The sequence below is a fragment of the Leptopilina heterotoma genome, unplaced genomic scaffold (assembly GCF_015476425.1).
Source record: "Leptopilina heterotoma isolate Lh14 unplaced genomic scaffold, ASM1547642v1 Lhet_55, whole genome shotgun sequence".
Taxonomy (NCBI): Eukaryota; Metazoa; Arthropoda; class Insecta; order Hymenoptera; family Figitidae; genus Leptopilina; species Leptopilina heterotoma.
Genome location: NW_025111119.1, coordinates 1,163,850 through 1,188,285, shown reverse-complemented (window position 1 = coordinate 1,188,285; position 24,436 = coordinate 1,163,850). Strand labels below are relative to the sequence as shown.

The following is a 24,436-nucleotide window of genomic DNA, read 5'->3' as shown; positions in this document are numbered from 1 at the left end:
ACTTTTAACACCGAATTCAGTGTTAAAATGACACTCACTTTTTTCTGTGTTATAATTATAGGAGGAAATTGGAAAAATAAAAGTTTAATGTTGATGAAATTGTTACCATGGTTATTAAATCGAATATTTATTAAAAACTACTTATAACCACTTAACTACTTCAAAATTATAAAAATCTCGTCGGGGTATTAATTAGTATGAATTGAATTGTATAAATAATAAATAATGAAATAGAAATTAATAATAATAAAAAAAGTAGTAAAAATCAAAAAATTAAAGGAGAATAGAATAAATAAATTTAATAATATAGATACATAAAAATTAAGTATTTCAAAAACACGAAAATTTAAAGCAATTAACTTTATCAGAGAAAATTATGGATTTTTGTTCTGCCTTTATATTATAAAATTATTATTCAGCTTTTGTATTTACGATTTCGAATACATTTATCTACGTCAGATATAGGTAGAGAATATTTTAAAATTTTTCACATGCATCACACAAAAATCAAGAAAAATTATTATGTACTAAAAAAAAGTTGCACACGTGTTTATTGATAAACATTTGAAGCGACTTCAATATTAACAAAAATTTAATTTCCCTTACATGAAAAAGTAATATTTTGTTTAAATTTTCAGATACCAAAATCGCAGTAGCAAGTTACGGTTCTTTCGAATCAGGCAGAAGGGAGCATTTTCAGCATCCAGGTAAGAAGTTATTTTTTTAATTTTATTAAATTATTGTAATATATGTGATGTAGTACATCTACGAAATCATAGTATTTTTATCATTGGTTTTTATCAAGTCATTTTAAGGAAGTTCGTATCTTAATTTTAAATTAAAAAGAGAAAAAGGTTTTTTATGAAAACCTTTATAAATATAATAAACTATTGAGGTGACGCCTTTTAGAAAAACATAAAGTTAGGTGACTATAGCATTCTGCAAGTATAGTTTATCTGAAAAGCAAAAATGTAATTGATTTATATTTATTATAAGATAGCATATGGCTCGCAATCGTAGTATTCAAACGAATATACCTGGCGCTTCTCGATATTGAGCTTAACTCTGTTATGTTTCACCGAATTAAGTTAAAAATTTACAGATGCACTTCTAAAAGAATAGATCATGCTTTAGCTAGTAAATCCTCAATACCAAAAACCCTAAATTAACTATATGACTAGAGTCAAATATCTCTCGATTATGACACTCGTCAAAACCGCGTCACGACTTCTTGGAAACCCGCAAAAACAAGTGTCGAACCATCTGATTGTCTCCAGTAGGCTACCTTATTATTCTTCTCATTTTGGCACTATATCTCTGTACCAAATACGATTTTCTTCAATCCTTGTGGATAACGCGAATTGTGATCTATGCTAATGACCTTTAATTTGTTCAATTTGATTTTTTCTGTTGTATAAATTAAAGAAGGTCTAAATAAGAATATAGATAGTAAATATAAAAAATAACTTTTCAGTCAAATTACATTCAATTCAACTGAAATCTGTGGAAGCAAAAAGGGAAGTTTTCAAAAATGGATGCCCTACATTTAAGTAATTCACTATCAACCGTACAGGTTATACCAATTTTCCAGTACTTGAGCATAATTAGCGATTTTCTATTCCTCGAGAATTATCTGCCAGAAGTAGATCAGTACAAACCTATTCCAGTGGTTAACGAACTTTATCGTTATTTCGAGGAGAATCGTGCTAATCAAAACAAGACGTTACTATTAATTCGAAATTTACTAAAAGGCAGTGATCTATACGGCGAGCAAGAAAATGAAACACCTGACGAAATATTCATTACTACATTGTTTGACTACATCATCAGTTCTCTAGTGTTTGCCAAATATGGGAATATTTACGGTTTTCTAGCTGAAAGTGTTCGTCAGGTAGATAATTTAAAGTTTGACTCAATTCTAGAGAGAATAGAAGAAAATCTTCAGAATGCAATATTCGAAAACGAATATGGCGATGGTTCGATGCTCACTCAATTATCGGGGTCCAGAATATTTAGGGAAATAATTTTACCACTATTTCCTCAACCTCTATTTAGTATGAATATACTGTCATTTGATTATTTTTACGCACTAGCTGGATCAACATATCTTCGACTTGGTAATTTAAATGAAACCTACTATTCAAATCTTAATTCAGAGAAAACAATTAATCGAATTTCGTTTGACGAATACGTGTCAATAGGATACGTAATAGAAGAACTTTACAACCAAGAAATTGATCTCGTAGCTTTAAAAGCATTTGCTCTTCCAGCATTGTTCTACTATGTTTCCATTAAAAGGGAAAATTATGACGACAAAATAACAAACGTGATATTCAATCCTCAACACTGGGAGAAGGCGTACAGTGTTTTTTTCGAATACCTCAAAAGTACTTCCAAGGAAATTGAAACTCAATTAGAGAATGATTACACCTACAAAATTCATCGAGCCTTTTCAAATTTTGTAAGTCGGGCAAAATATGCGAAATTAGTATTGGATTATCAGTGCAGACATTTAAATGATTTTCAACGAGAGTCAAAAATCGATATTTATATCGAGAATGCCGAATATTATAAATGCAGAGGTGGTGATTTTCTGCCAAACATAAACGATTGGTTCATGGAGCAAATTGATGCCTTTGGTGAACTATACAAAAAATACGATTACGGCATGATGCAGGAAATATTTAACGAATCATCAATAGATCTTAGGGACATTGCAGTAAATTTGATAGTAACTAATGACAAAGTGGAAAATGAGGATTTTAGCACATCGCAACATTTATCGTACGATTTACTTGAATTTCAGAACATGATTGCCAATACCATGGAGTATTATGCTATTGTGCGGGAAAATTACACCGTAAAGCTAGTTAAAGAATCCGATGATCAAGAATATTTCCAACAATTAATCGGTCCTTCCAAAAATAGTTTTATACACTCATCGGAACGTATTCTCCTGAAAGATACCTACCAAAGTCCGGAAACATTATGCCAAGTAATAACTGATTACAAAAAAAAACGTTTTCTATCCTACTTGACTTATTCTGACAATAGTCCTGAAAAAAGTAAATGGTGGAGAGAATTCGGTTTCTCCTTCGTGCCCCTCTATCCATGTGTATCGGACATCAACCATTATGGCGAATTATCAATAAAATTGTGCGAGCAGGAAAATATTGATTTTCTGAATAAACATCCCGAAATAATGTCAACAGATCTCATAAGCAATTCTACACAAATTATGCTATCTTCATTTGGTACAAGTATTGAATCTGTATTCTTGAAAAGTTACCTACACTCCAGTGTTGAGTCCCTAAAAAAATCAAGACCTAAAACAATAAAATTTCAAAAACCAACCGACGAATTTTATAAAAAACTATCATTGCAATTAGGAGAACCGAAATACGAGATTATGTGGTTTACCGACAATCAAATAAGATTTATAATGGAAATTTTGGATGACTCGAGTGGGAAAATTAAGAAAACATTTAAGTACGCCAAGAATGCTCTCTATAAATTATTCCTTTTAAAAGGCACATTCATTATCGATATTAACAGTCATGCATCTAATGATGAATTACATAAGTCCGTGTTTATCAGAAGTTTAAATGGTGTCACTGGTCATGGATACAAATTTACACTTGCTGACAATATCGACGATCAGACTCCATCAGCGTCGTTAATAACTGGTTACAAATTTAATGAGCTTGAAAATTATGATTTATCTCTTTTAGATACTTTATCAAAAACAATCCCCATTATTTTCAAAAATAAGCAGATTAAGTGTAACGCTGATAAAGTGATATGCAAAACCACCAACGCATCAACAAATGCTATTGAAATTTCATTTCAAGGTATTTGGAGTGACTACCGCAACGACGATGGCTGTGTGATTGTTAAGTATCTACAAGGAAAGATTAATTCTAGCATTTGCTTGAGACAAAAGAATTACCTTCAAAAGTTGATGAATGATGCTACAATATTTAAAGCTATATTAAAAAATACGGCAAATAAAGGCCCTGAACTTGAAGAGCAAGTACGTTCAATATTGAAATGGTATGTATTTCCAAACCAAAACGCATCGATATATTTTATCACAAATTGGATAAAAGATAAACAGTTTGAAAATTCAGATTGGAGTCAAGACAATGTTATTGACACAACGGGTGTGTTAAATCTTCTACTTTATAATAAAACTTTAGATAACAGATTTATGACGAAATCGGAAGCTGAATCTAAAATCAATGCCACTTACACTTATAGAGAACGATCCAAAATTGAGGAGGAAAAATCCATAGAAAATATACTGGAAAATTATCAACTTCAAAGAGAAGACTTCTTTGTAACATTTGATGATTATTACGCGATAAGAAATTTCATCACAACCGGATACGAGAGAATAATGAGCGATACCCAGGAGGCAAAATTAATGAAACTTGCTTTATACAGATTAGCACTAAGACAATCGATTGATTTTGATGACAAGAATGAAATGAAATTGTACATATTTGAATCAGTGCGTGAAGATATTTTTCGGAAGAAATTCATGAAGGATAATTCAGAGATTGCGGATTTGGGTAAAGATATTACGTTGCAAAAGTTTTTACTTACAATAGAAAGTGAAAAGAATGCACTGAGATTTACTAAAAGCCCATCAGTTGGATTTAGAAACATTTTGTATGAAATAAATTTTTCCAGTTTTTATTTGAGAGGAATAGTCGATGTTGAAGTTAGAAAGAACACCAGAGAGAAGAGAATTATTATTTTACCTGGTAATAAATTCCATCTTGAGAATATGTTTCCAGTGCAGACTGCAAGACTAGGTACATATTTTAAAGTTGTGTTAACTTCTAAATCCAAGGATATTAGTAAGTATGAGCAGTTTAAAAATGTAATGAAACAAATGGAAGAAATCGACCTATTAAAAATTTAGACTTTTTAATCCTCTTTATTTTTGAAATTTTAAGACTTAGGGTAAATAAAAAGATGTATCTATTATTTTATATATTTAACCCTCTTACATAAAATTAACAATTTCCTTAAATGAATGAAATAATGGAGATTACTTTGGGAGGTTTAAGAATATCGCTTTTTAAGAAAGGAAAAAAGTAATTTATACCATCAGGCTTTTTGTGATATTTGTGTATTTATGTAAAGTCTTCGTAAGAGATTTTTTCACAAAAAATAGTAAAATGAATTCGAGTTAAAAGAAATGATTGACAGATGGTAAGATGTATGTCTTTAATTAATCAAGAAGGTTTTATTTTTTATCTCTCGATACAGGGTCGAACTTTAATTTTTCTATTTTCCATAAAAGGTGGAGGTTTATGTTTTATCACCTAACATAATTGTGGATTTGAATAATTAAAGTTATTAAATAAGGGGTCGTTGGCTTATCGACTGTGATTTCCAGTCAGATGAGTTATAAGTTCTTTTATTGTTCAATTTACTTTTAAAAACTAAATAATTTAAAATAATACTTAAATAAAATTTGATATATTTAAATTGAGTGTATAAGATGTGTCTTTCTTCTTACCCTCCACTCTCCGTTGACTTTTGGAAATTCTCCTAATAGTATTCTATATTAACTATTCAATTATTTCAAATTCCATTGAATAAATCTTTTGAGTATATATTATGGGTAATATATTCTGTCTCGAAATAAAAATAATTCGTATTCTAAAATAAAAAACATCAATTTACAGAGTAGATAATGTTTTAGTTTAACCTTAAGTAAAACTATAGCTAATAACCTTACATAAATAATTAAAAAATACAAAAATGGAAAACAATATATCTTATAAGAGATAATTATGAGTTTTTTTTATTTGTTCTGTCTTTAAAAAAATTATTATTCAGCTTTTGCGTTTAGAATTTCGCTGCTTCAGATTGAAATGAAAGATATGTAATAATTTTTTACTTAATATCACGAAAAAAGCATGAAAAATTATTATTTAATAAAAAAAGTTGTACACGTGTGCATTGATAACCAATTGCAGCGAATGCAATAGTTAAAAAAATTTAATTATCGTCACACGAAAAAGTAATATTTCAATTTAATTTTCAAAAACTAAAATCGTAGTAGCAAGTTACGGTTTTCTTAAAACAAAGGCAAGCAGTAGCGGCATACAGGTAAGAAGCTATTTTTTAATTTAAATATCAATTATTCGAATATATGTGACGTACTATGCATACAAAATCATATACTTTGTTCAATTAGATTTTTTATGTTGCATCAATTAAAGAAAGACTAAATAAAAATATGGATAGTAATTATAAAAGAAAATTTTTTCAGACAAATTATATCCAATTCAACTGACAGCTGTGAAAGCAAAAAGGGAAGTTCCCAAAAATGGATGCCCTACATTTAAGTAATTCACTATCATCCGTACAGGTTATACCAATTTTCAATTACTTGAGCATAATTAGCGATTTTCTATTCCTCGAGAATTATCTACCAGAAGTAGATCAGTACAAACCAATTCCAGTCGTTAACGAACTCTATCGTTATTTCGAGGAGAATCGTGCTAATCAAAACAAGACATTACTATTAATTCGAAATATGCTAAATGGTACTGATTTATATGGTGAGCAAGAAAATGAAACACCTGACGAAACATTCATTACAATAATGTTTGACTACATCATCAGTTCACTTGTGTTTGCCAAATACGGGAATATTTACGGTTTTCTAGCTTACAGTGTTCGTCAGGTAGATAATTTAAAAATTGATTCTGTCCTAGAGAGAATAGAAGAAAATCTTAAGATTGAAATATACGAAAATGAATATGGCGACAGTTCGATGCTCACTCCGTTATCGGTTTCTCGAATATTTAGGGAAATAATTTTACCTCTATTGCCTCAACCGCTATTTAATATGAATGTACTGTCGTTTGATTATTTTTACGCACTAGCTGGATCAACATATCTTCGACTTGGTAAATTAAATGAAACCTACTATTCAAATTTTAATCAGTTTAATTCACAGAAAACAATTTATCGAATCTCTTTTAGCGACTACGTGTTAATAGGATTCATAATAGAAAGTTTTTACTCAGAAAATGTTGATCATGTTGCTTTAAAAGCATTTGCTCTTCCAGCATTGTTCTACTATGTTTCCATTGCAAGCGAACTTTATGACGAAGCAATAACAAACGTGATATTTAATCCTCAACATTGGAAGAAGGCGTACAGTGTTTTTTTCGATTATCTCAAAAGTACTTCCAACGAAATTAAAACTCAATTACAAAATGATTACACCTACAAGATTCATCGAGCCTTTTCGAATTTTTTAAGTCGGGCAAAATATGCGAAATTAGTTTTGGATTATCAATGCAGACATTCAAACGATTATCAACGAGAGTCAAAAATCGATATTTATATCGATAATGCCGATCATTATAAATGTAGAGGTGGTGATTTTCTGCCAAACATAAACGATTGGTTCATGGATCAAATTGATGCCTTTGGTGAACTATACAAAAAATACGATTACGGAATGATGCAGGAAATATTTAACGAATCATCAATAGATCTTAGGGACATTGCAGTAAATTTGATAGTAACTAATGACAAAGTGGAAAATGAGGATTTTAGCACATCGCAACATTTATCGTACGATTTACTTGAATTTCATAACATGATTGCCAATACTATCGAGTATTATGCTATTGTGCGGGAAAATTACACCGTAAAGCTAGTTAAAGAATCCGATGATCAGGAATATTTCCAACAATTAATCGGTCCTTCCAAAAATAGTTTTATACACTCATCGGAACGTATTCTCCTAAAAGATACCTACGAAAGTCCGGAAACATTATGCCAAGTAATAACAAATTACAAAAAACAACGTTTTCTATCCTACTTGAATTATTCTGACAATAGTCCTGAAAAAAGTAAATGGTGGAGAGAATTCGGTTTCTCCTTTGTGCCCCTCTATCCATGTGTTTCGGACATCAATCACTATGGCGAATTGTCAACAAAATTATGCGAAAAGGAAAATATCAAATTTCTGAATAAATATCCCGAAGTAATGTCAACAGATCTCATAAGCAATTCTACACAAATTATGCTATCTTCATTTGGTACAAGTATTAAATCTGTATTTTTAAAGGAATACCTACACAACAGTGTTATATCACAAAAAGCATTAAAATATAAACCAGGTTTAAAATTTCAAGAACCAACCGATGAATTTTATGAAAACTTATCATTGCAACTAGAAGAACCAAAGTACGAGATTTTGTGGTTTACCGAAGATAAAATAAGATTTATGATAGAAATTTTGAATTACTCGAGTGTGGAAATTAAGAAAACTTTTAAGTACGCCAAGAATGCTCTCTATAAATTATTACTAATAAAAGGCACGTTTATTATCAATTTAAATAATCGTGATTCTAATTATAAATTAAATGAATCCGTGTTTATCAAAAGCTGGAATGGTGTCACCGGTTATGGATACAAATTTACACTTGCAGATGATTTCGACAATCAGACTTCATTAGCGTCGTTAATAACTGGTTACGAATTCAATAAGACAACCATTTATGATTTAATTCTTCATAAATCGTTATTTATTAAAATTAACCTTAAATTCAAAAATAGGAGGATTAAATGTAGCGCTACTGAAATAATATGTAAAAACACTGAGCAATCATCAAATTCGATTCAAATTTCATTTAAAGATATCTTGAGTTACTACCACAATGACGATAAATGTATCACTGTTGAGTATTTGCAAAAATCGATAAATTCTAGTGTTTGCTTAAGACACAAAAATTACATTCAAAAGTTGCACGATGAAGATACAATATTAAAAGATGTATTAAAAAATACAAATAAAGATCCTTTACTTGAAGATGAAGTACGTTCAAGATTGCAATGGTACACATTTCCAAATAAAACGGCATCAGTATATTTTCTCACCAATTGGATAAAAGATAGACAGTTTGCAAATTCAGTATGGAGTCAAGACAATATTATTGATACATCGGGTGTTTTGTATGTTCTACTTTATAATATAACTTTGGATAACAGATTTATGACGAAATCGGTAGCGAAATCCAAAATCCATTCCCGTTACACTTATAGAGAACGATCCAAAATTGAAGAAGAAAAGTCAGTAGAAAGTTTACTTAGAGAATATGAAGTTCGAAGAGGTTACTACTCTGCTTCATTTGAAGATTACTATGCTATTAGAAATTTCATCACAACCGGATACGAGAGAATAATGAGCGATACCCATGAGGCAAAATTAATGAAACTTGCTTTATACAGATTAGCACTAAGACAATCAATTGATTTTGATGAAAAGTACGATTTGAAATTGTACATTTTTCAATCAGTAAGTGAAGATATTTTTCGGAAGAAATTCATGAAGGGCAATTCTGAGATCGCGGATTTGCGTAAAAATTTTACATTGCAAAAGTTTTTACTTACAGTAGAAAGTGAAGAAATTGCACTGAGATTTACTAAAAGCCCATCAGTTGGATTTAGAAACGTTTTGTATGAGATAAATTTTTCCAGTTTCTATTTGAGAGGAGTAGTCAATGTTGATGTTAAAATGAACTTCAGAGAGAAGAGAATTATTATTTTACCTGGTAATAAATTTCATCTTGAGAATATTTTGCCAGTACCGACTGTAAAAATAGGTACATATTTTAAAGTTGTGTTAACTTCTACATCCGAAGGTATTAGTAAGTATAAACAGTTTAAAAATGTTTTGAGAGAAATGTCAGAAATCGTCCCTTTGACATTGTGAATAATCGTTAAATTAAAATTAAAACTCTGAAGCGGGATTTTGTCACGCACAACATTTTATTATTTTATTCTGTAAATTGTAAATTTTCGGGAATTATTCAATAAAGCTGGAATCCTGTTTAGATTTCTAAAATTGTCAAATATTGAAATCTTGAGTTAATTATTAAATAATAATAAACGTAAATAAATTGTAATTTATGTAAAGTAAATTATTTAATTGTCTTCTTAAAACTAAATTAATCTAAATAAAATTTAAATTTGTTGATTGTGTATAAAGTGTGTTTTTTTCTCATTCCCCATTCTCCGCAGACTATTAGTAATTTCCCTAACAGTAATCTTTATTACTGCAGAATATAAGATAGCTGTAAGCATTTGTCCCAGAAGTTCATATACACTGAAGGATTGCCAAAGGAATCTAATAAGAATCAAATAATTATAAAATAATAGAATAAATAAATTATATAATTTTTACAAATAAGAAATAAGCAATTTAAAAAACAAAAAATAATAAATTGCTGCTGTTCCCGTCCAAGGAACTTAAATTACACAAATAGTATTATTATTGAAGAATTAAATTAGTGTATTAAGTAAATAGCTTTTCCCACTTCCTCCTGGCCCATCAATAAGAAACCATTTATCTTTATTTCCATTATTATGTACTGTATTAATGGCATTGTTAAATATATATTTTTGTGATGCGGTTAAGGTTTGAATTTTGTTTATAAATATGTCAATTTCTATTTTACTTTTATTAAACTTTTTTAATAAAAAGTTAAATAAATTGGCTAACAAATTTGAAATTGAGAATACATTTAAGTAATACAGGTTATACCAATTTTCAATTAAATATTAAAGGAGAATAGAATAAATAAATTATATAATATTCATACATAAAAATGATGTATATCAAAAACACGAAAATGTATAGCAACTAACCTTATCAGAGAAAATTATGAGTTATTTTATGTTTGTTCTGCCTTTATTATAAAATTATTATTCAGTTTTTGCATTTACAATATCGAAAATATTTATCTACTCTAGATACAGGTAAAGGATATGTAAAACTTTTTCACATACACCACACAAAAATCAAGAAAAATTATTATGTTCTGTAAAAGCTGCACACGTGTGTATTGATAAAGCAACTGCAATATTAAAAAAATTGAATTACCCTTACATGAAATAATAAAATTTTGTTTAAATTTTCAGATACCAAAATCGCAGTAGCAAGTTACGGTTCTTTCGAATCAAAAGCGAGAATTTTCAGCATCCAGGTAAGAAGTTATTTTTTAATTTAAATATCAATTATTTGCATATATGTGACGTACTACACCTACAAAATCAGAATAATGCTATCTTACGGAAACATTGTTTTATCGTAAACTTTCAATTTTGATTTTTTCGCATATTTTTTTTTTTCATCTGAAATGCAAAAATGTAATTGTTTGATTGCAGACACATTTGATACCGTATTGCAAAATTTCGGCGGGTTAATATTAAAAACAAAGAAATTAACAAATGAAATATTATATAAGCAATTTAGACAGTTTTCTTGAAAGTAGCAAATTGATATCAAAGTGTATCTAATTGATACTTATAAGTTATGTCGGGCTACGAATATTCTCGATCCACTTTAACCCATAACCCTTCTTTAGAGCCCTTTTATCCACCCTGGTATGTGCAATAAGAATTTTCAAGAATAGCACTCAATCTCTGTCGCGAATAGGTCTTTTCTTAATCACTGCGGATAACGCAAATCCTAATCTATGCTAGTGACCTTTAATTTGTTCAATTTGATTTTTGCTGTTGCATCAATTAAAGAAAGTCTAAATAGAAACATGGATAGTAAATATAAAAAATAATTTTTTCAGTCAATTTACATTCAATTCAACTGATATCTGTGAAAGCAAACAGGGAAGTTCCCAAAAATGGATGCCCTACATTTCAGTAATTCATTGTCAACCGTACAGGTTTTACCGATTTTCCATTACTTGGGCGTAATTAGCGATTTCTTATTCCTCGAGAATTATGTACCAGAACTAGATCTGTATACACCTATTCCAGTTATTAACGGACTATATCGTTATTTCGAAGAGAATCGTGCTAATCAAAACAAGACGTTACTATTAATTCGAAATTTACTAAAAGGCAGTGATCTTTATGGTGAGCAAGAAAATGAAACCCCTGACGAAATATTCATTACAACATTGTTTGACTACATCATCAGTTCTCTAGTGTTTGCCAAATACGGGAATATTTACGGTTTTCTAGCTGACAGTGTTCGTCAGGTAGATGGTTTAAAATTTGATTCAATTCTAGAGAGAATAGAAGAAAATCTTAAGAATGCAATATTCGAAAATGAATGTGGCGATAGTTGGATGCTCACCCCGTTATCGGTGTCCCGAATATTTAGGGATATAATTTTACCACTATTTCCTCAACCTCTATTTAATATGAATATACTGTCGTTTGATTATTTTTACGCACTAGCAGGATCAACATATCTTCGACTTGGTAATTTAAATGAAACCTATTATTCAAATTTTAAACAGTTTAGTTCAGAAAAAACAACTAACCGAATTTCGTTTGACGAGTACGTTTTAATAGGATACATAATAGAAGATTTTTATTTAGAAAATATTGATCATGTAGCATTAAAAGCTTTTGCTCTTCCAGCATTGTTCTACTATGTTTCCATTAGAAGCGAAATTTATGACGAAAAAATAACAAACGTGATATTTAATCCTCAACACTGAAAGAAGGCGTACAGTGTCTTTTTCGAATACCTTAAAAGTTCTTCCAAGGAAATTAAAACTCAATTAGAAAATGATAACACCTACAAGATTCATCGAGCCTTTTCGAATTTTGTAAGTCGGGCAAAATATGCGAAATTAGTATTGGATTATCAGTGTAGACATTTAAATGATTATCAACGAGAGTCAAAAATCGATATTTATATCGATAATGCCGATCATTATAAATGTAGAGGTGGTGATTTTCTGCCAAACATAAACGATTGGTTCCTGGAGCAAATTGATGCCTTTGGTGATCTGTACGAAAAATACGATTACGGAATGATGCAGGAAATATTTAACGAATCATCAATAGATCTTAGGGGCATTGCAATAAATTTGATAGTAACTAATGACAAAGTGGAAAATGAGGATTTTAGCACATCGCAACATTTATCGTACGATTTACTTGAATTTCATAACATGATTGCCAATAACATTGAGTATTACGCTATAGTGCGGCAAAATTACACCGTAAAGCTAGTTAAAGAATCCGATGATCAGGAATATTTCCAAAATTTAACCGGTCCCTCCAAAGATAATTTTATTCACTCATCAAAGCGTATTCTTCTGAAAGATACCAACGAAAGTGCAGAAACATTTTGCCAAGAATTAACATATTACAAAAAAGAACGTTTTCTATCCTACTTGAATTATTCTGACAATAGTCCTGAAAAAAGCAAATGGTGGAGAGAATTCGGTTTCTCCTTCGTGCCCCTCTATCCATGTGTATCGGACATCAACCATTATGGACAATTATTAACAAAATTATGCGAGCAGGAAAATATTAAATTTCTGGCTAAATATCCCGAAGTAGTCTCAACAGATCTCATAAGCAAATCTACACAAATTATGCTATCTTCATTGGGGACAAACATTGAATCTATATTCTTAAAAAATTATCTACACTCCAGTGTTTTGTCCCAAAAAGAATTAAAACCCAAAACAACAATAGAATTTCAAGAACCAACTGATGAATTTTATGAAAACTTATCATTGCAACTAGAAGAACCGAAATACGAGATTATGTGGTTTACCGAAAATCAAATAAGATTTATAATGGAAATTTTGGATGACTCGAGTGTGAAAATTAAGAAAACATTTAAGTACGCCAAGAATGCTCTGTATAGATTATTCCTTCTGAAAGGTACATTCATTATCAATATTAATGGTCATGGATCTAATGATAAATTACATGAGTCTGTATTCATCAAAAGTTGGAATGGTGTCACGGGTTATGGATACAAATTTATACTTGCTGACGATTTGGACCAACAGTCTCCATCAAGGTCGTTGATAAGTGCTTACGAATTTAAAAAACTTGGCAATTATGTTTTATCTCTTCCAAATATGCTATCAAAAAAAATTCCCATTACTTTCAAAAATAAGCAGATTAAGTGTAACGCTGATGAACTAATATGCAAAACCACAGACGCAACTACAATTGCTATTCAATTTTCATTTCAAGGTGTTTGGAGTAATCACAATGACGATAACTGTATAATTGTTGAGTATTTACAAAGAAAGATGAATTCTCGCGTGTGCTTAAGACACAAGAATTATATTCGAAAGTTGAAGGATGATGCTGCAATATTAAAAGATGTATTAAAACATACAAATAAAGATCCTATACTTGAAGATGAAGTGCGTTTAATATTGAAATGGTACGCATTTCCAAATAAAAAAGCAACGATATATTTTCTCACCAATTGGGCAAAAGATAAACAATTTGCAAATTCAGTTTGGAGTAGTGACAATATTCTTGACACAACGGGTGTGTTGAATATTCTATTTTATAATGTAACTTTGGATAACAGATTTATGACGAAATCGGAAGCGGAGTCCAAAATTAATTCCACTTACACTTATAGAGAACGATCCACAATTGAAGATGAAAAATCCATAGAAAATATGCTTGAAGATTATCAATTTCGAAAAGAAGACTACTTTGTAACATTTGAAGATTACTATGCTATTAGAAATTTCATCACAACCGGATACGAGAGAATAATGAGCGATACCCATGAGGCAAAATTAATGAAACTTGCTTTATACAGATTAGCACTAAGACAATCAATTGATTTTGATGAAAAGTACGATTTGAAATTGTACATTTTTCAATCAGTAAGTGAAGATATTTTTCGGAAGAAATTCATGAAGGGCAATTCTGAGATCGCGGATTTGCGTAAAAATTTTACATTGCAAAAGTTTTTACTTACAGTAGAAAGTGAAGAAGTTGCACTGAGATTTACTAAAAGCCCATCAGTTGGATTTAGAAACGTTTTGTATGAGATAAATTTTTCCAGTTTCTATTTGAGAGGAATAGTCGATGTTGAAGTTGAAAGGAACTTCAGAGAGAAGAGAATTATTATTTTACCTGGTAATAAATTTCATCTCGAGAATATTTTGCCACTACCGACTGTAAAAATAGGTACATATTTTAAAGTTGTATTAACTTCTATATCCAAGGGTAATAGTAAGTATGAACAGTTTAAAAATGTAATGAAACACATGTCAGAAATCGACCTATTAAAAATTTAGACTCTGTAAAAATCCTCAAAAAAAAATCCTCTATATTTTTGAAATTTTGAAACTTGGGGAATTAAAAATAAGTATTCTTTATTTCATACATTTATTATTTTAATAAAATATCCTTTAGTATTCTATATGCCATCTTATATTTAATGTATAATAATCGAAGTGCTTAATCTAAAGTAACTGAAAGCAGATTTTGAAAGTCCCTAAACACAAGAAGGATTGCTAAAGAAATTTTATAAAAATTAATTAAAGTGTAATAAGAATGAATAAATTATATAATATATATTAAGTGAGTCATAAATAATTAAAAAATACGACGCAAAAATTGAAAAAAATAAATCTTATCAAAGAAAATTATGAGTTTCCTTCAAAGTTATTCTGTCTTTAATAAAAAATTATTATTCAGCATCACGAAAAAGAAATGAAAAATTATTATTTAATAAAAATGTTAGACACGTGTGCATTGATAACCATTTGCAGCGAATGCAACATGTAACAAAAGTTTAATTTTCATCATATGAAAAAGTAATATTTCGATTTAATTTTTAAAAACTAAAATCGCAGTAACAAGTTACGGTTTTTTTAAAGTCAAAGGCGAGCATCTACAGCAACCAGGTAAGAAGTTTTTTTTTAATTTAAAAAGGAAATTATTTGAATATATGCGACATACTACACCTACAAAATCATAGTAATGCTTCCTTATGAAAATATTATTTTACTGGAAATTTGCAATTTCGAATTTATGGCATATATTTGTTTATTGAACTCAGAAATTTATTAAAACTTAATTTTTGCACTCACTATTAGTATTGTTTCATTCCTTTAACTTCTATTTTTTCCACTGCCACTAATTCATTACTCCTGCCATATCCTGATTCGAAATTTAAACCCTACTTTCATGGGGTTTATAAATAACTTTAAAAAATTTGGATTAAACTATCATTTTGAAAGAATCAACAAAGTCTCGGTAGATGATTGCTTTCCAGACCGTCTACTCAGTTGGGCAGCACCAAAAGACCGTAACCCTTATCTAGGAGCCCTTCTGATGGCTCCTAGATAAGGTTATTCCTGCAAATAACGTTAATCCTAATCTCTGCTATTGACTCTTACTTTGTTTAACTTGATTATTTTCTGTTGTATCGATTCAAGAAAGACTAAATACAAATATAGATAGTAAATATAAAAAATAATTTTTACAGTGCAAATATTTCCAATTCAACTGACATCTGTGGAAGCAAAAAGGGAAGTTCCCAAAAATGGATGCCCTACATTTGAGTAATTCTCTATCAACCGTTCAGGTTATACCAATTTTTCATTACTTGAGCATAGTTAGCGATTTTCTATTCCTCGAGAATTATCTACCAGAAGTAGATCAGTACAAACCTATTCCAGTGGTTAACGAACTTTATCGTTATTTCGAGGAGAATCGTGCTAATCAAAACAAGACGTTACTATTAATTCGAAATTTACTAAAAGGCAGTGATCTATATGGCGAGAAAGAAAATGAAACACCTGACGAAATATTCATTACAACATTGTTTGACTACATCATCAGTTCTCTAGTGTTTGACAAATACGGAAATATTTACGGTTTTCTAGCTGACAGTGTAAGTCAGGTAGATAATTTAAAAATTAATTCAGTTCTAGAGAGAATAGAAAACAATCTTAAGATTGCAATATTCGAAAGTGAATTTGGCGATATTTCGATGCTCACCCCATTATCAGTGTCCCGAATATTTAGGGAAATAATTTTACCACTATTTCCTCAACCTCGAATTAATATGAATGTACTGTCGTTTGATTATTTTTACGCACTAGCTGGATCAACATATCTTCGACTTGGTAATTTAAATGAAACCTATTATTTAAATTTTAAACAGTTTGATTCGCAGACAACAACTAATCGAATTTCGTTTGACGAATACGCGTCAATAGGATACATAATAGAAGAACTTTATAACCAAAAAGTTGATCTCGTAGCTTTAAAAACATTTGCTCTTCCAGCATTGTTCTACTATGTTTCCATAGAAAATAAAATTTATAACGAAAAAATAACAAACGTGATATTTAGTCCTCAACATTGGGAGAAGGCGTACAGTGTTTTTTTCCAATACCTCAAAAGTTCTTCCGAGGAAATTGAAAGTCAAGTAGAAAATGATTACACCTATAAAATACATCGATCATTTTCGAATTTTATTAGTCGGGCCAAATATGCGCAATTAATTTTGGATTATCGATGCAGACATTTAAATGATTATCAACGAGAGTCAAAAATCGATATTTATATCCACAATGCGGAATATTATAAATGTAGAGGTGATGATTTTCTGCCAAACATAAACGATTGGTTCATGGAGCAAATTGATGCCTTTGGTGATCTGTACGAAAAATACGATTACGGAATGATGCAGGAAATATTTAACGAATCATCAATAGATCTTAGGGGCATTGCAATAAATTTGATAGTAACTAATGACAAAGTGGAAAATGAGGATTTTAGCACATCGCAACATTTATCGTACGATTTACTTGAATTTCATAACATTACTGCGAATACCATCGAGTATTATGCTATTGTGCGGGAAAATTACACAGTGACGCTAGTTAAAGAATCCAATGATCCGGAATATTTCCAAAAATTAATAGGTCCCTCCAAAGATAGGTTTACACACTCATCGGAACGTATTATCCTAAAAAATACCAAAGACAGTGCAGAAAAATTTTGTCAAGAAATAACAAAATACAAAAAAGAGCGTTTTATATCCTACTTGAATTATTCTGACAATAGTCCTAAAAAAAGTAAATGGTGGAGAGAATTCGGTTTCTCCTTCGTGCCCCTCTATCCATGTGTATCGGACATCAACGATTATGGCGAATTGTCAACAAAATTATGCGAACAGGAAAATATTAAATTTCTGACTAAATATCCCGAAGTCATGTCAACAGATCTCATAAGCAATTCTACAAAAATTATGCTTTCTTCGTTTGGTACAAGTATTGAATCCATATTCTTAAAGAATTACCTAGCCTCCACTGTTAGATCGCAAAAAGAATTAAAACCCATAACAACAATAAAATTTGAAAAACCAACTGATGAATTTTATGAAAACTTATCATTGCAACTAGAAGAACCAAAGTACGAGATTATGTGGTTTTCCGAAGATAAAATAAGATTTATGATAGAAATTATCGATTACTTGACGTTGAGAATTCAAAAATCTTTTAAGTACGCCAAGAATGCTCTTTATAAATTATTACTGCTAAAAGGCACATTTGTTATCAATATTAATGATAATGCAACTACTGGTAAATTAAGTGAGCCTATATTTATCAGAAGTTGGAATGGTGTCACTGGTTATGGATACAAATTTGCCCTTGTTGACGATTACCACCAGCAGACATCATCAGCGTCATTAATAAGTGCTTACGGATTTAATGAAGTTCCCAATTCTATCATACTTCTTCCAAATTCATTATCAAGGAAAATTGAGATTAAATTTATAAATAAGCAGATTAAATGTAACGCTGATAAGCTAATATGTTCTAACCCGTCAACAAATGCGATTCAAATTACATTTCAAGGGATTTGGAGTTCACACAATGACGATAACTGTACTACTGATATAGATTTACAAGAAAAATTGAATTCTAGCATTTGCTTAAGACAGAAGAATTACATTCAAAAGTTGAACGATGATGAGACAGTATTAAAAGATGTATTAAATAATACAAATGAAGATCCGATGCTTGAAGCTGAAATACGGTCAATATTGAAATGGTACGCATTTCCAAATAAAACAGCATCAATATTTTTATTTAATTGGATAAAAGATAAACAGTTTGCAAAATCAGTTTGGAGTCAGATCTATATTCTTGACAAAACGGGTGTATTGAATCTCTTACTTTATAATAAAACCTTAGATAACAGATTTATGACGAAATTGGAAGCGGAATCCAAAATCAATGCCACTTACACTTTTAGAGAACGATCCAAAATTGAAGAGGGAGAAAGCTTAGAAAATATACTGAAAAATTATCAACTTCGAAAAGAAGACTACTTTGTAACATTTGATGATTATTATGCGATAAGAAATTTCATCACAATCGGATACGAGAGAATAATGAGCGATACCCATGAGGCAAAATTAATGAAACTTGCTTTATACAGATTAGCACTAAGGCAGTCGAATGATTTTGATGAGAAGAATGAAATGAAATTGTACATTTTTGAATCAGTACGTGAAGATGTTTTTCGAAAGAAATTCAGGAATTGGGGTAAAAATTTTACATCGCAAAAGTTTTTAATTACAATGGATAGTGAAGAGGTTGCACTGAGATTTGCTAAAATTCCATCAATTGGATTTATCAACGTTTTGTATGAAATAAATTTTCCCAGTTTTTATTTGAGAGGAATAGTTGATGTTGAAGTTAAAAGGAACTTTAGAGAGAAGAGAATTATTATTTTACCTGGTAATAAATTTCGTCTGAATATAATTTTTTCAGTGTCCACTGTAAAAATAGGTACATATTTTAAAGCTGTTTTAACTTCTAGATCCAAGGGTGTTAGTAAGTACGGACTATTTAAAAATGTAATGAGTCGAATGGAAGAAATCGGCCCAGTTGAAATTTAGACTTTTTAAATCTCTTTATTTTTCAAATTCTAAGACTTAGGGGATATAAATAGAAGTCTTCATTATTATAGCGTAACTAATTAATTATTTGATTATAATCTTGTTTTTTTCTGTTTCTTTAATATAAGTGCTTTGTGCGAAAGGGCGATTTTCTTTTTGTAAGCCCCCGTTGATTCTTAAATAAAATAAATAAAATTTAAATTTAGTGATTGTGTTTAAAATGCATTTTTTTCCTCACCCCCCCCCCCCATTCTCCGCGGACTATATTAGTAATTTCCTTAAAAGTAATCTCTATTACCACATGAAAAATTACCCGAAAAATTCCCAGAATTCTGTTATGATTCTGTTTCTCCATAACAAGACATATTAAATGAATAAAACATGTCAAACAAGACAAAAGTCCCTAACTTGAAGGATCACCAAAGAAATATATATTGAAAATCAAATAATTAAAAATTAATAGATGTTATACATTAGTAATTATATATTATATACAAATAAGAAATAAATAATTCAAAGAACAAAAATAGTTTAAAAATTAAGTTGTTTCTTTTATCATTAAGTTCATCATCTTTTATAATTAAGTTTCTTTATCAGAGACAATTGTCAGTTATCTTTATATTTGTTCTGTTTTTATTTAAAAAAATGTATTATTCAGCTTTTTCATTTACAATTTCAAATACATTTTATCTGCTTCATATAAATGTATTGAATATTTTAAAACTGTTTTCATACATCGCGAAAAAAGCAAATAAAATTATTGTGAAATTAAAAAATTGCACACGTGTACATTGATAACCAAGTAAAGCGACTGCAATATTAAAAAAATTTTATTTTTATCACATAAAACAATACTATTTGGTTTAGGTTTCAAGAACTAAAATTATACTAGCAAGTTGATTTTCTAAATCAAAAGCGAACATTAGCAGCATTTACGTAAGAAGTTTTTTTTTAACTTTCAAAAATTTTACTCTGTTCAAATTATTTTTTTCTCTTGTCTTATTTAAAGATCTATCTTTAAAGATCGCATAGAAATATAGAAGATAAATGTAAAAAATAATTTTTACAGTGGATATATTTCCAATTCAACTGATATCTCTGAAAATAAAAAGAAAATTTCCCAAAGATGGATGCCCTACATTTGAGTAATTCTCTATCAACCGTTCAGGTTATACCAATTTTCCAGTACTTGAGCATAATTAGCGATTTTCTATTCCTCGAGAATTATCTACCAGAAGTAGATCAGTACAAACCTATTCCTGTCGTTAATGAACTTTATCGTTATTTCGTGGAGAATCGTGCTTATCAAAACAAGACGTTACTATTAATTCGAAATTTACTAAAAGGCAGTGATCTATACGGCGAGCAAGAAAATGAAACACCTGACGAAATATTCATCACTACATTGTTTGACTACATCATCAGTTCTCTAGTGTTTGCCAAATACGGAAATATTTACGGTTTTTTGGCCGAAAGTATTAGTCGGGTAGATGATTTAAAGTTTGATTCAGTTATAAAAAAGTTAGACGACAGTCTTGAGAAAGCAAAATTCCAAAATGAATGTGGCGATAGTTCGACACTCACTCCATTATCGGTGTTCCGAATATTTAAGGATATAATATTACCACTATTTCCTCAACCTCTATTTAACATCAATTTACTGTCTCTTGATTATATTTACGCAATGGCTGCTTCAGCGTACCTTCGATTTGGTAGATTAAATGAAACCTACTATTCAAATTACAAACAATTAAATTCAAGGAAAAGAACTCATCGAATCATGTTTGACGAATACGTGTCAATAGGTTACATAATAGAAGAACTTTATTATCAAAATATTGATCCTGTAGCTTTAAAAACATTTGCTTTTCCAGCATTGTTACACTATATTACCACAAAAGAAAAAATTAATGCAAAAAATATAACAACGGTAATATTTAACCCTAAACATTTGAAGAAGGTGTACAGTGTTTTTTTCGAACATCTCAAAAGTGTTTCCAAAGAAATTGAAAGTCAGTTGGAAAATGATTACACCTATAAAATTCATCGAGCCTTTTCAAATTTTGTAAGTCGGGCAAAATATGCAAAATTAGTATTGGATTATCAGTGCAGACATTTAAATGATTATCAACGAAAAGCAAAAATTGATATTTATATCGACAATGCTGAACGGTATAAATGCAGAGCTGGTGATTATCTACCAAACATAAACGATTGGTTCATGGATCAAATTGATGCCTTTGGTGAACTGTACGAAAAATACGATTACGGAATAATGCAGAAAATATTTAACGAATCATCAATAGATCTTGATAACATTGCAATAAAATTGATAGTAACTAATGACGAAGTAGAAAATAAGAATTTTAACACATCGCAACATTTATCATACGATTTACTTGAATTTCATAACACTATTGCCAGTACCGTCGAGTATTATGCTTTAGTGCGGCAAAATTACACTGTAACACTCGTTAAAGAATCCAAAGATCCGGAATATTTCAAAAAACTAATCGGACCCTCAAAATATACTAATGAACGTATTGTCCTTAAAAATACCAAAGACAGTGCAGAACAATTTTGTCAAAAAATAACAAAATACAAAAAAGAACGTTTTGTATCCTACTTGACTTATTCTGACAATAGTCCTGAAAAAAGTAAATGGTGGAGAGAATTTGGTTTCTCCTTTGTACCCCTCTATCCATGTGTATCGGACATCAATCACTATGGCGAATTATCAATAAAATTGTGCGAACAGGAAAATATTAAATTTCTGACTAAATATCCCGAAGTAATGTCAACAAATCTTGTGAACCAAAATACAAAAGATATTCTATTCACACTTGGAACAAATATCGAATATGTATTCTTAAAGGAATCTCTACGCTCCACTGTTATATCCCTAAAAGCATCAAGATCCAAATCAACATCTGAATTCCAAAAACTAGCCAATGAATTTTATGAAAAATTATCATTGCACCTAGAAGAACCAAAATACGAAATTATGTGGTTTTCCGAAGATGGAGTACGATTTATGATAGAAATTATAAACTACTCGGATGTGAATGTGAAGAAAATGTTTAAGCACTCGAAGAATGTTTTGTATAAATTGTTACTTTTGAAAGGCTCATTTATTATCGATATTACTGATCATGAAGTTGATAAATTAAGTGAGTCCATATTCATCAAAAGTTGGAATGGTGTCACTGGTTATGGATACAAATTTTCATATGCTGGCGAAGATGCTCCATCAGCTTCCTTATTAATTGGTTACGAATTCAAAGACGTTGGCAATTCAATTTTACTTCTTCCAAATTCGCTATCAAATAAAATTCACATTGAATTTAAAAGCAAGATTAAATGTAACGCAGATGAACTAATTTGTAAAAATAATGCTACACCGACGATTGACACTTCGTTCATTGGCATCTGGACTCACGAAAACAATGAGGATAAATGTTCCTATATTAAAGGAAAGAGAGAATCTGACTTTTGCCTAAGACACAAGAGTTACATTCAAAAATTTAATGATGATGCTGCAATATTAAGTGATATATCAAAAAATGCTGCCCTTGATCCTTTAGTTAAAAATGAAATACGTGAAATATTAAAATGGTTCACATTTCCAAGTAAGAAAATAGCGATAGAATTTTTAACTAATTGGATGAAAGATATACTGTTCGTAAATTCAGTTTGGAGTCGTGACAATATTCTCGACACAACGGGTGTGTTGAATGTTCTATTTTATAATACATCTTTGGATAATATATTCATGTCGAAATCAGAAGCGGAATCGAAAATCAATTCCAGTTACACATATAGAGAACGATCCAAAATTGAAAAGAAAATGTCGGTAGAACATTTACTTAAAGAATATGAGGTTCGAAGAGGTGACTATTCTGCAACATTTGAAGATTACTATGCGTTAAGAAATTTCATCACAACCGGATATCAGAGAATAATGAGCGATACCCATGAGGCAAACCTAATGAAACTTGCTTTATACAGATTAGCACTAAGACAATCAGTTGATTTTGACGAGGAGAATGAAATGAAATTGTACATTTTTGAATCGGTAAGTGAAGATATTTTTCGGAAGAAATTCATGAAGGGTAATTCAGAAATCGCGAATTTAGGTAAAAATATTACATTGCAAAAGTTTTTACCAACAATATTAAGTGAAGAGGCTGCATTGAAATTTGCCGAAAGTCCAGCAAGTGGTTTTCGAAACGTTTTGTATGAAATAAAATTTTTCAGTTCTTATTTAAGAGTAATAGTCGATGTTGAAGTTAAAATGAACTTGAGAGAGAAGAGAATTATTATTTTACCTGGTAATAAATTTTATCTAGAGAAAATTCTTCCAGTGCCGACTGTAAAAATAGGTACGTATTTTAAAGTTCATTTAACTTCTGCATCGCAAAATGATAATAAGTTTGAATTGTGTAAAAATGTACTGAGGCAAATGGCAAAACTCGACCAAGCATAAATTTTCAATCTAACCTTAAAATTTTAAGACAAAATTATTTTACGCATGCGCAGTAGTGTTCTGACGCAATTACACATGCGCAGTAGTGTTGCGAATTAAATATTTTACCTTTAAGTAAATTTCCATGTAAAATTGAATGTTAAAGAATAATTGTCTGCAAATAAAAAGCAATTTTACAATTAAAACGTTTATTACATATTTTACAAATAGATATTTAATTTTTATCTAACTTT

General features: G+C 30.0%; 4 protein-coding genes across 6 annotated transcripts in view; all 4 read left to right on the top strand.

Moving 5' to 3' along the window:
- LOC122508689 (proteasome activator complex subunit 4A-like) overlaps positions 1–24,436 on the top strand; it is a 186,238-nt gene that overhangs the window by 53,843 nt on the left and 107,959 nt on the right. Inside the window, exons 1-3 of one of the 2 annotated variants that reach the window (XM_043622182.1) lie at positions 451–465; positions 639–707; positions 10,966–11,030. Coding sequence is in view for 1 of the 2 variants with exons in the window: in XM_043622177.1 (XP_043478112.1) it covers positions 639–707; positions 10,966–11,030 (134 nt within the window). In the remaining variant the exon portion in view is untranslated. Of the gene's footprint in view, positions 1–450; positions 466–638; positions 708–10,965; positions 11,031–24,436 lie in introns of those variants that run through there. The other variant, XM_043622177.1, reaches the window with a different exon arrangement.
- On the top strand, positions 6,023–9,990 carry LOC122508693. The gene is made up of 2 exons (XM_043622191.1): positions 6,023–6,129; positions 6,293–9,990. The coding sequence occupies exon 2, from the start codon at positions 6,350–6,352 to the stop codon at positions 9,755–9,757; it is 3,408 nt and encodes a 1,135-aa protein (XP_043478126.1). The 5' UTR covers positions 6,023–6,129; positions 6,293–6,349; the 3' UTR covers positions 9,758–9,990.
- LOC122508694 lies at positions 15,551–19,922 on the top strand. Of its 2 annotated transcripts, XM_043622194.1 has the most exons (3): positions 15,551–15,701; positions 16,286–19,556; positions 19,639–19,922. In XM_043622194.1, the coding sequence occupies exons 2-3, from the start codon at positions 16,343–16,345 to the stop codon at positions 19,677–19,679; spliced, it is 3,255 nt and encodes a 1,084-aa protein (XP_043478129.1). In that variant the 5' UTR covers positions 15,551–15,701; positions 16,286–16,342; the 3' UTR covers positions 19,680–19,922. The 2 variants fall into 2 exon arrangements, with proteins under 2 accessions (XP_043478129.1, XP_043478128.1); XM_043622193.1 differs by having other exon boundaries at positions 16,286–19,922.
- Positions 20,400–24,342, top strand: LOC122508695. Its single transcript, XM_043622195.1, has 2 exons — positions 20,400–20,653; positions 20,787–24,342. The coding sequence occupies exon 2, from the start codon at positions 20,844–20,846 to the stop codon at positions 24,201–24,203; it is 3,360 nt and encodes a 1,119-aa protein (XP_043478130.1). The 5' UTR covers positions 20,400–20,653; positions 20,787–20,843; the 3' UTR covers positions 24,204–24,342.

What these genes read in the sequence shown, in the direction of transcription:
- LOC122508693 (XM_043622191.1), top strand. Translation starts at nt 6,350, where the DNA reads ATGGATGCCCTACATTTAAGTAATTCACTATCATCCGTACAGGTTATA.
- LOC122508694 (XM_043622193.1), top strand. Translation starts at nt 16,343, where the DNA reads ATGGATGCCCTACATTTGAGTAATTCTCTATCAACCGTTCAGGTTATA.
- LOC122508695 (XM_043622195.1), top strand. Translation starts at nt 20,844, where the DNA reads ATGGATGCCCTACATTTGAGTAATTCTCTATCAACCGTTCAGGTTATA.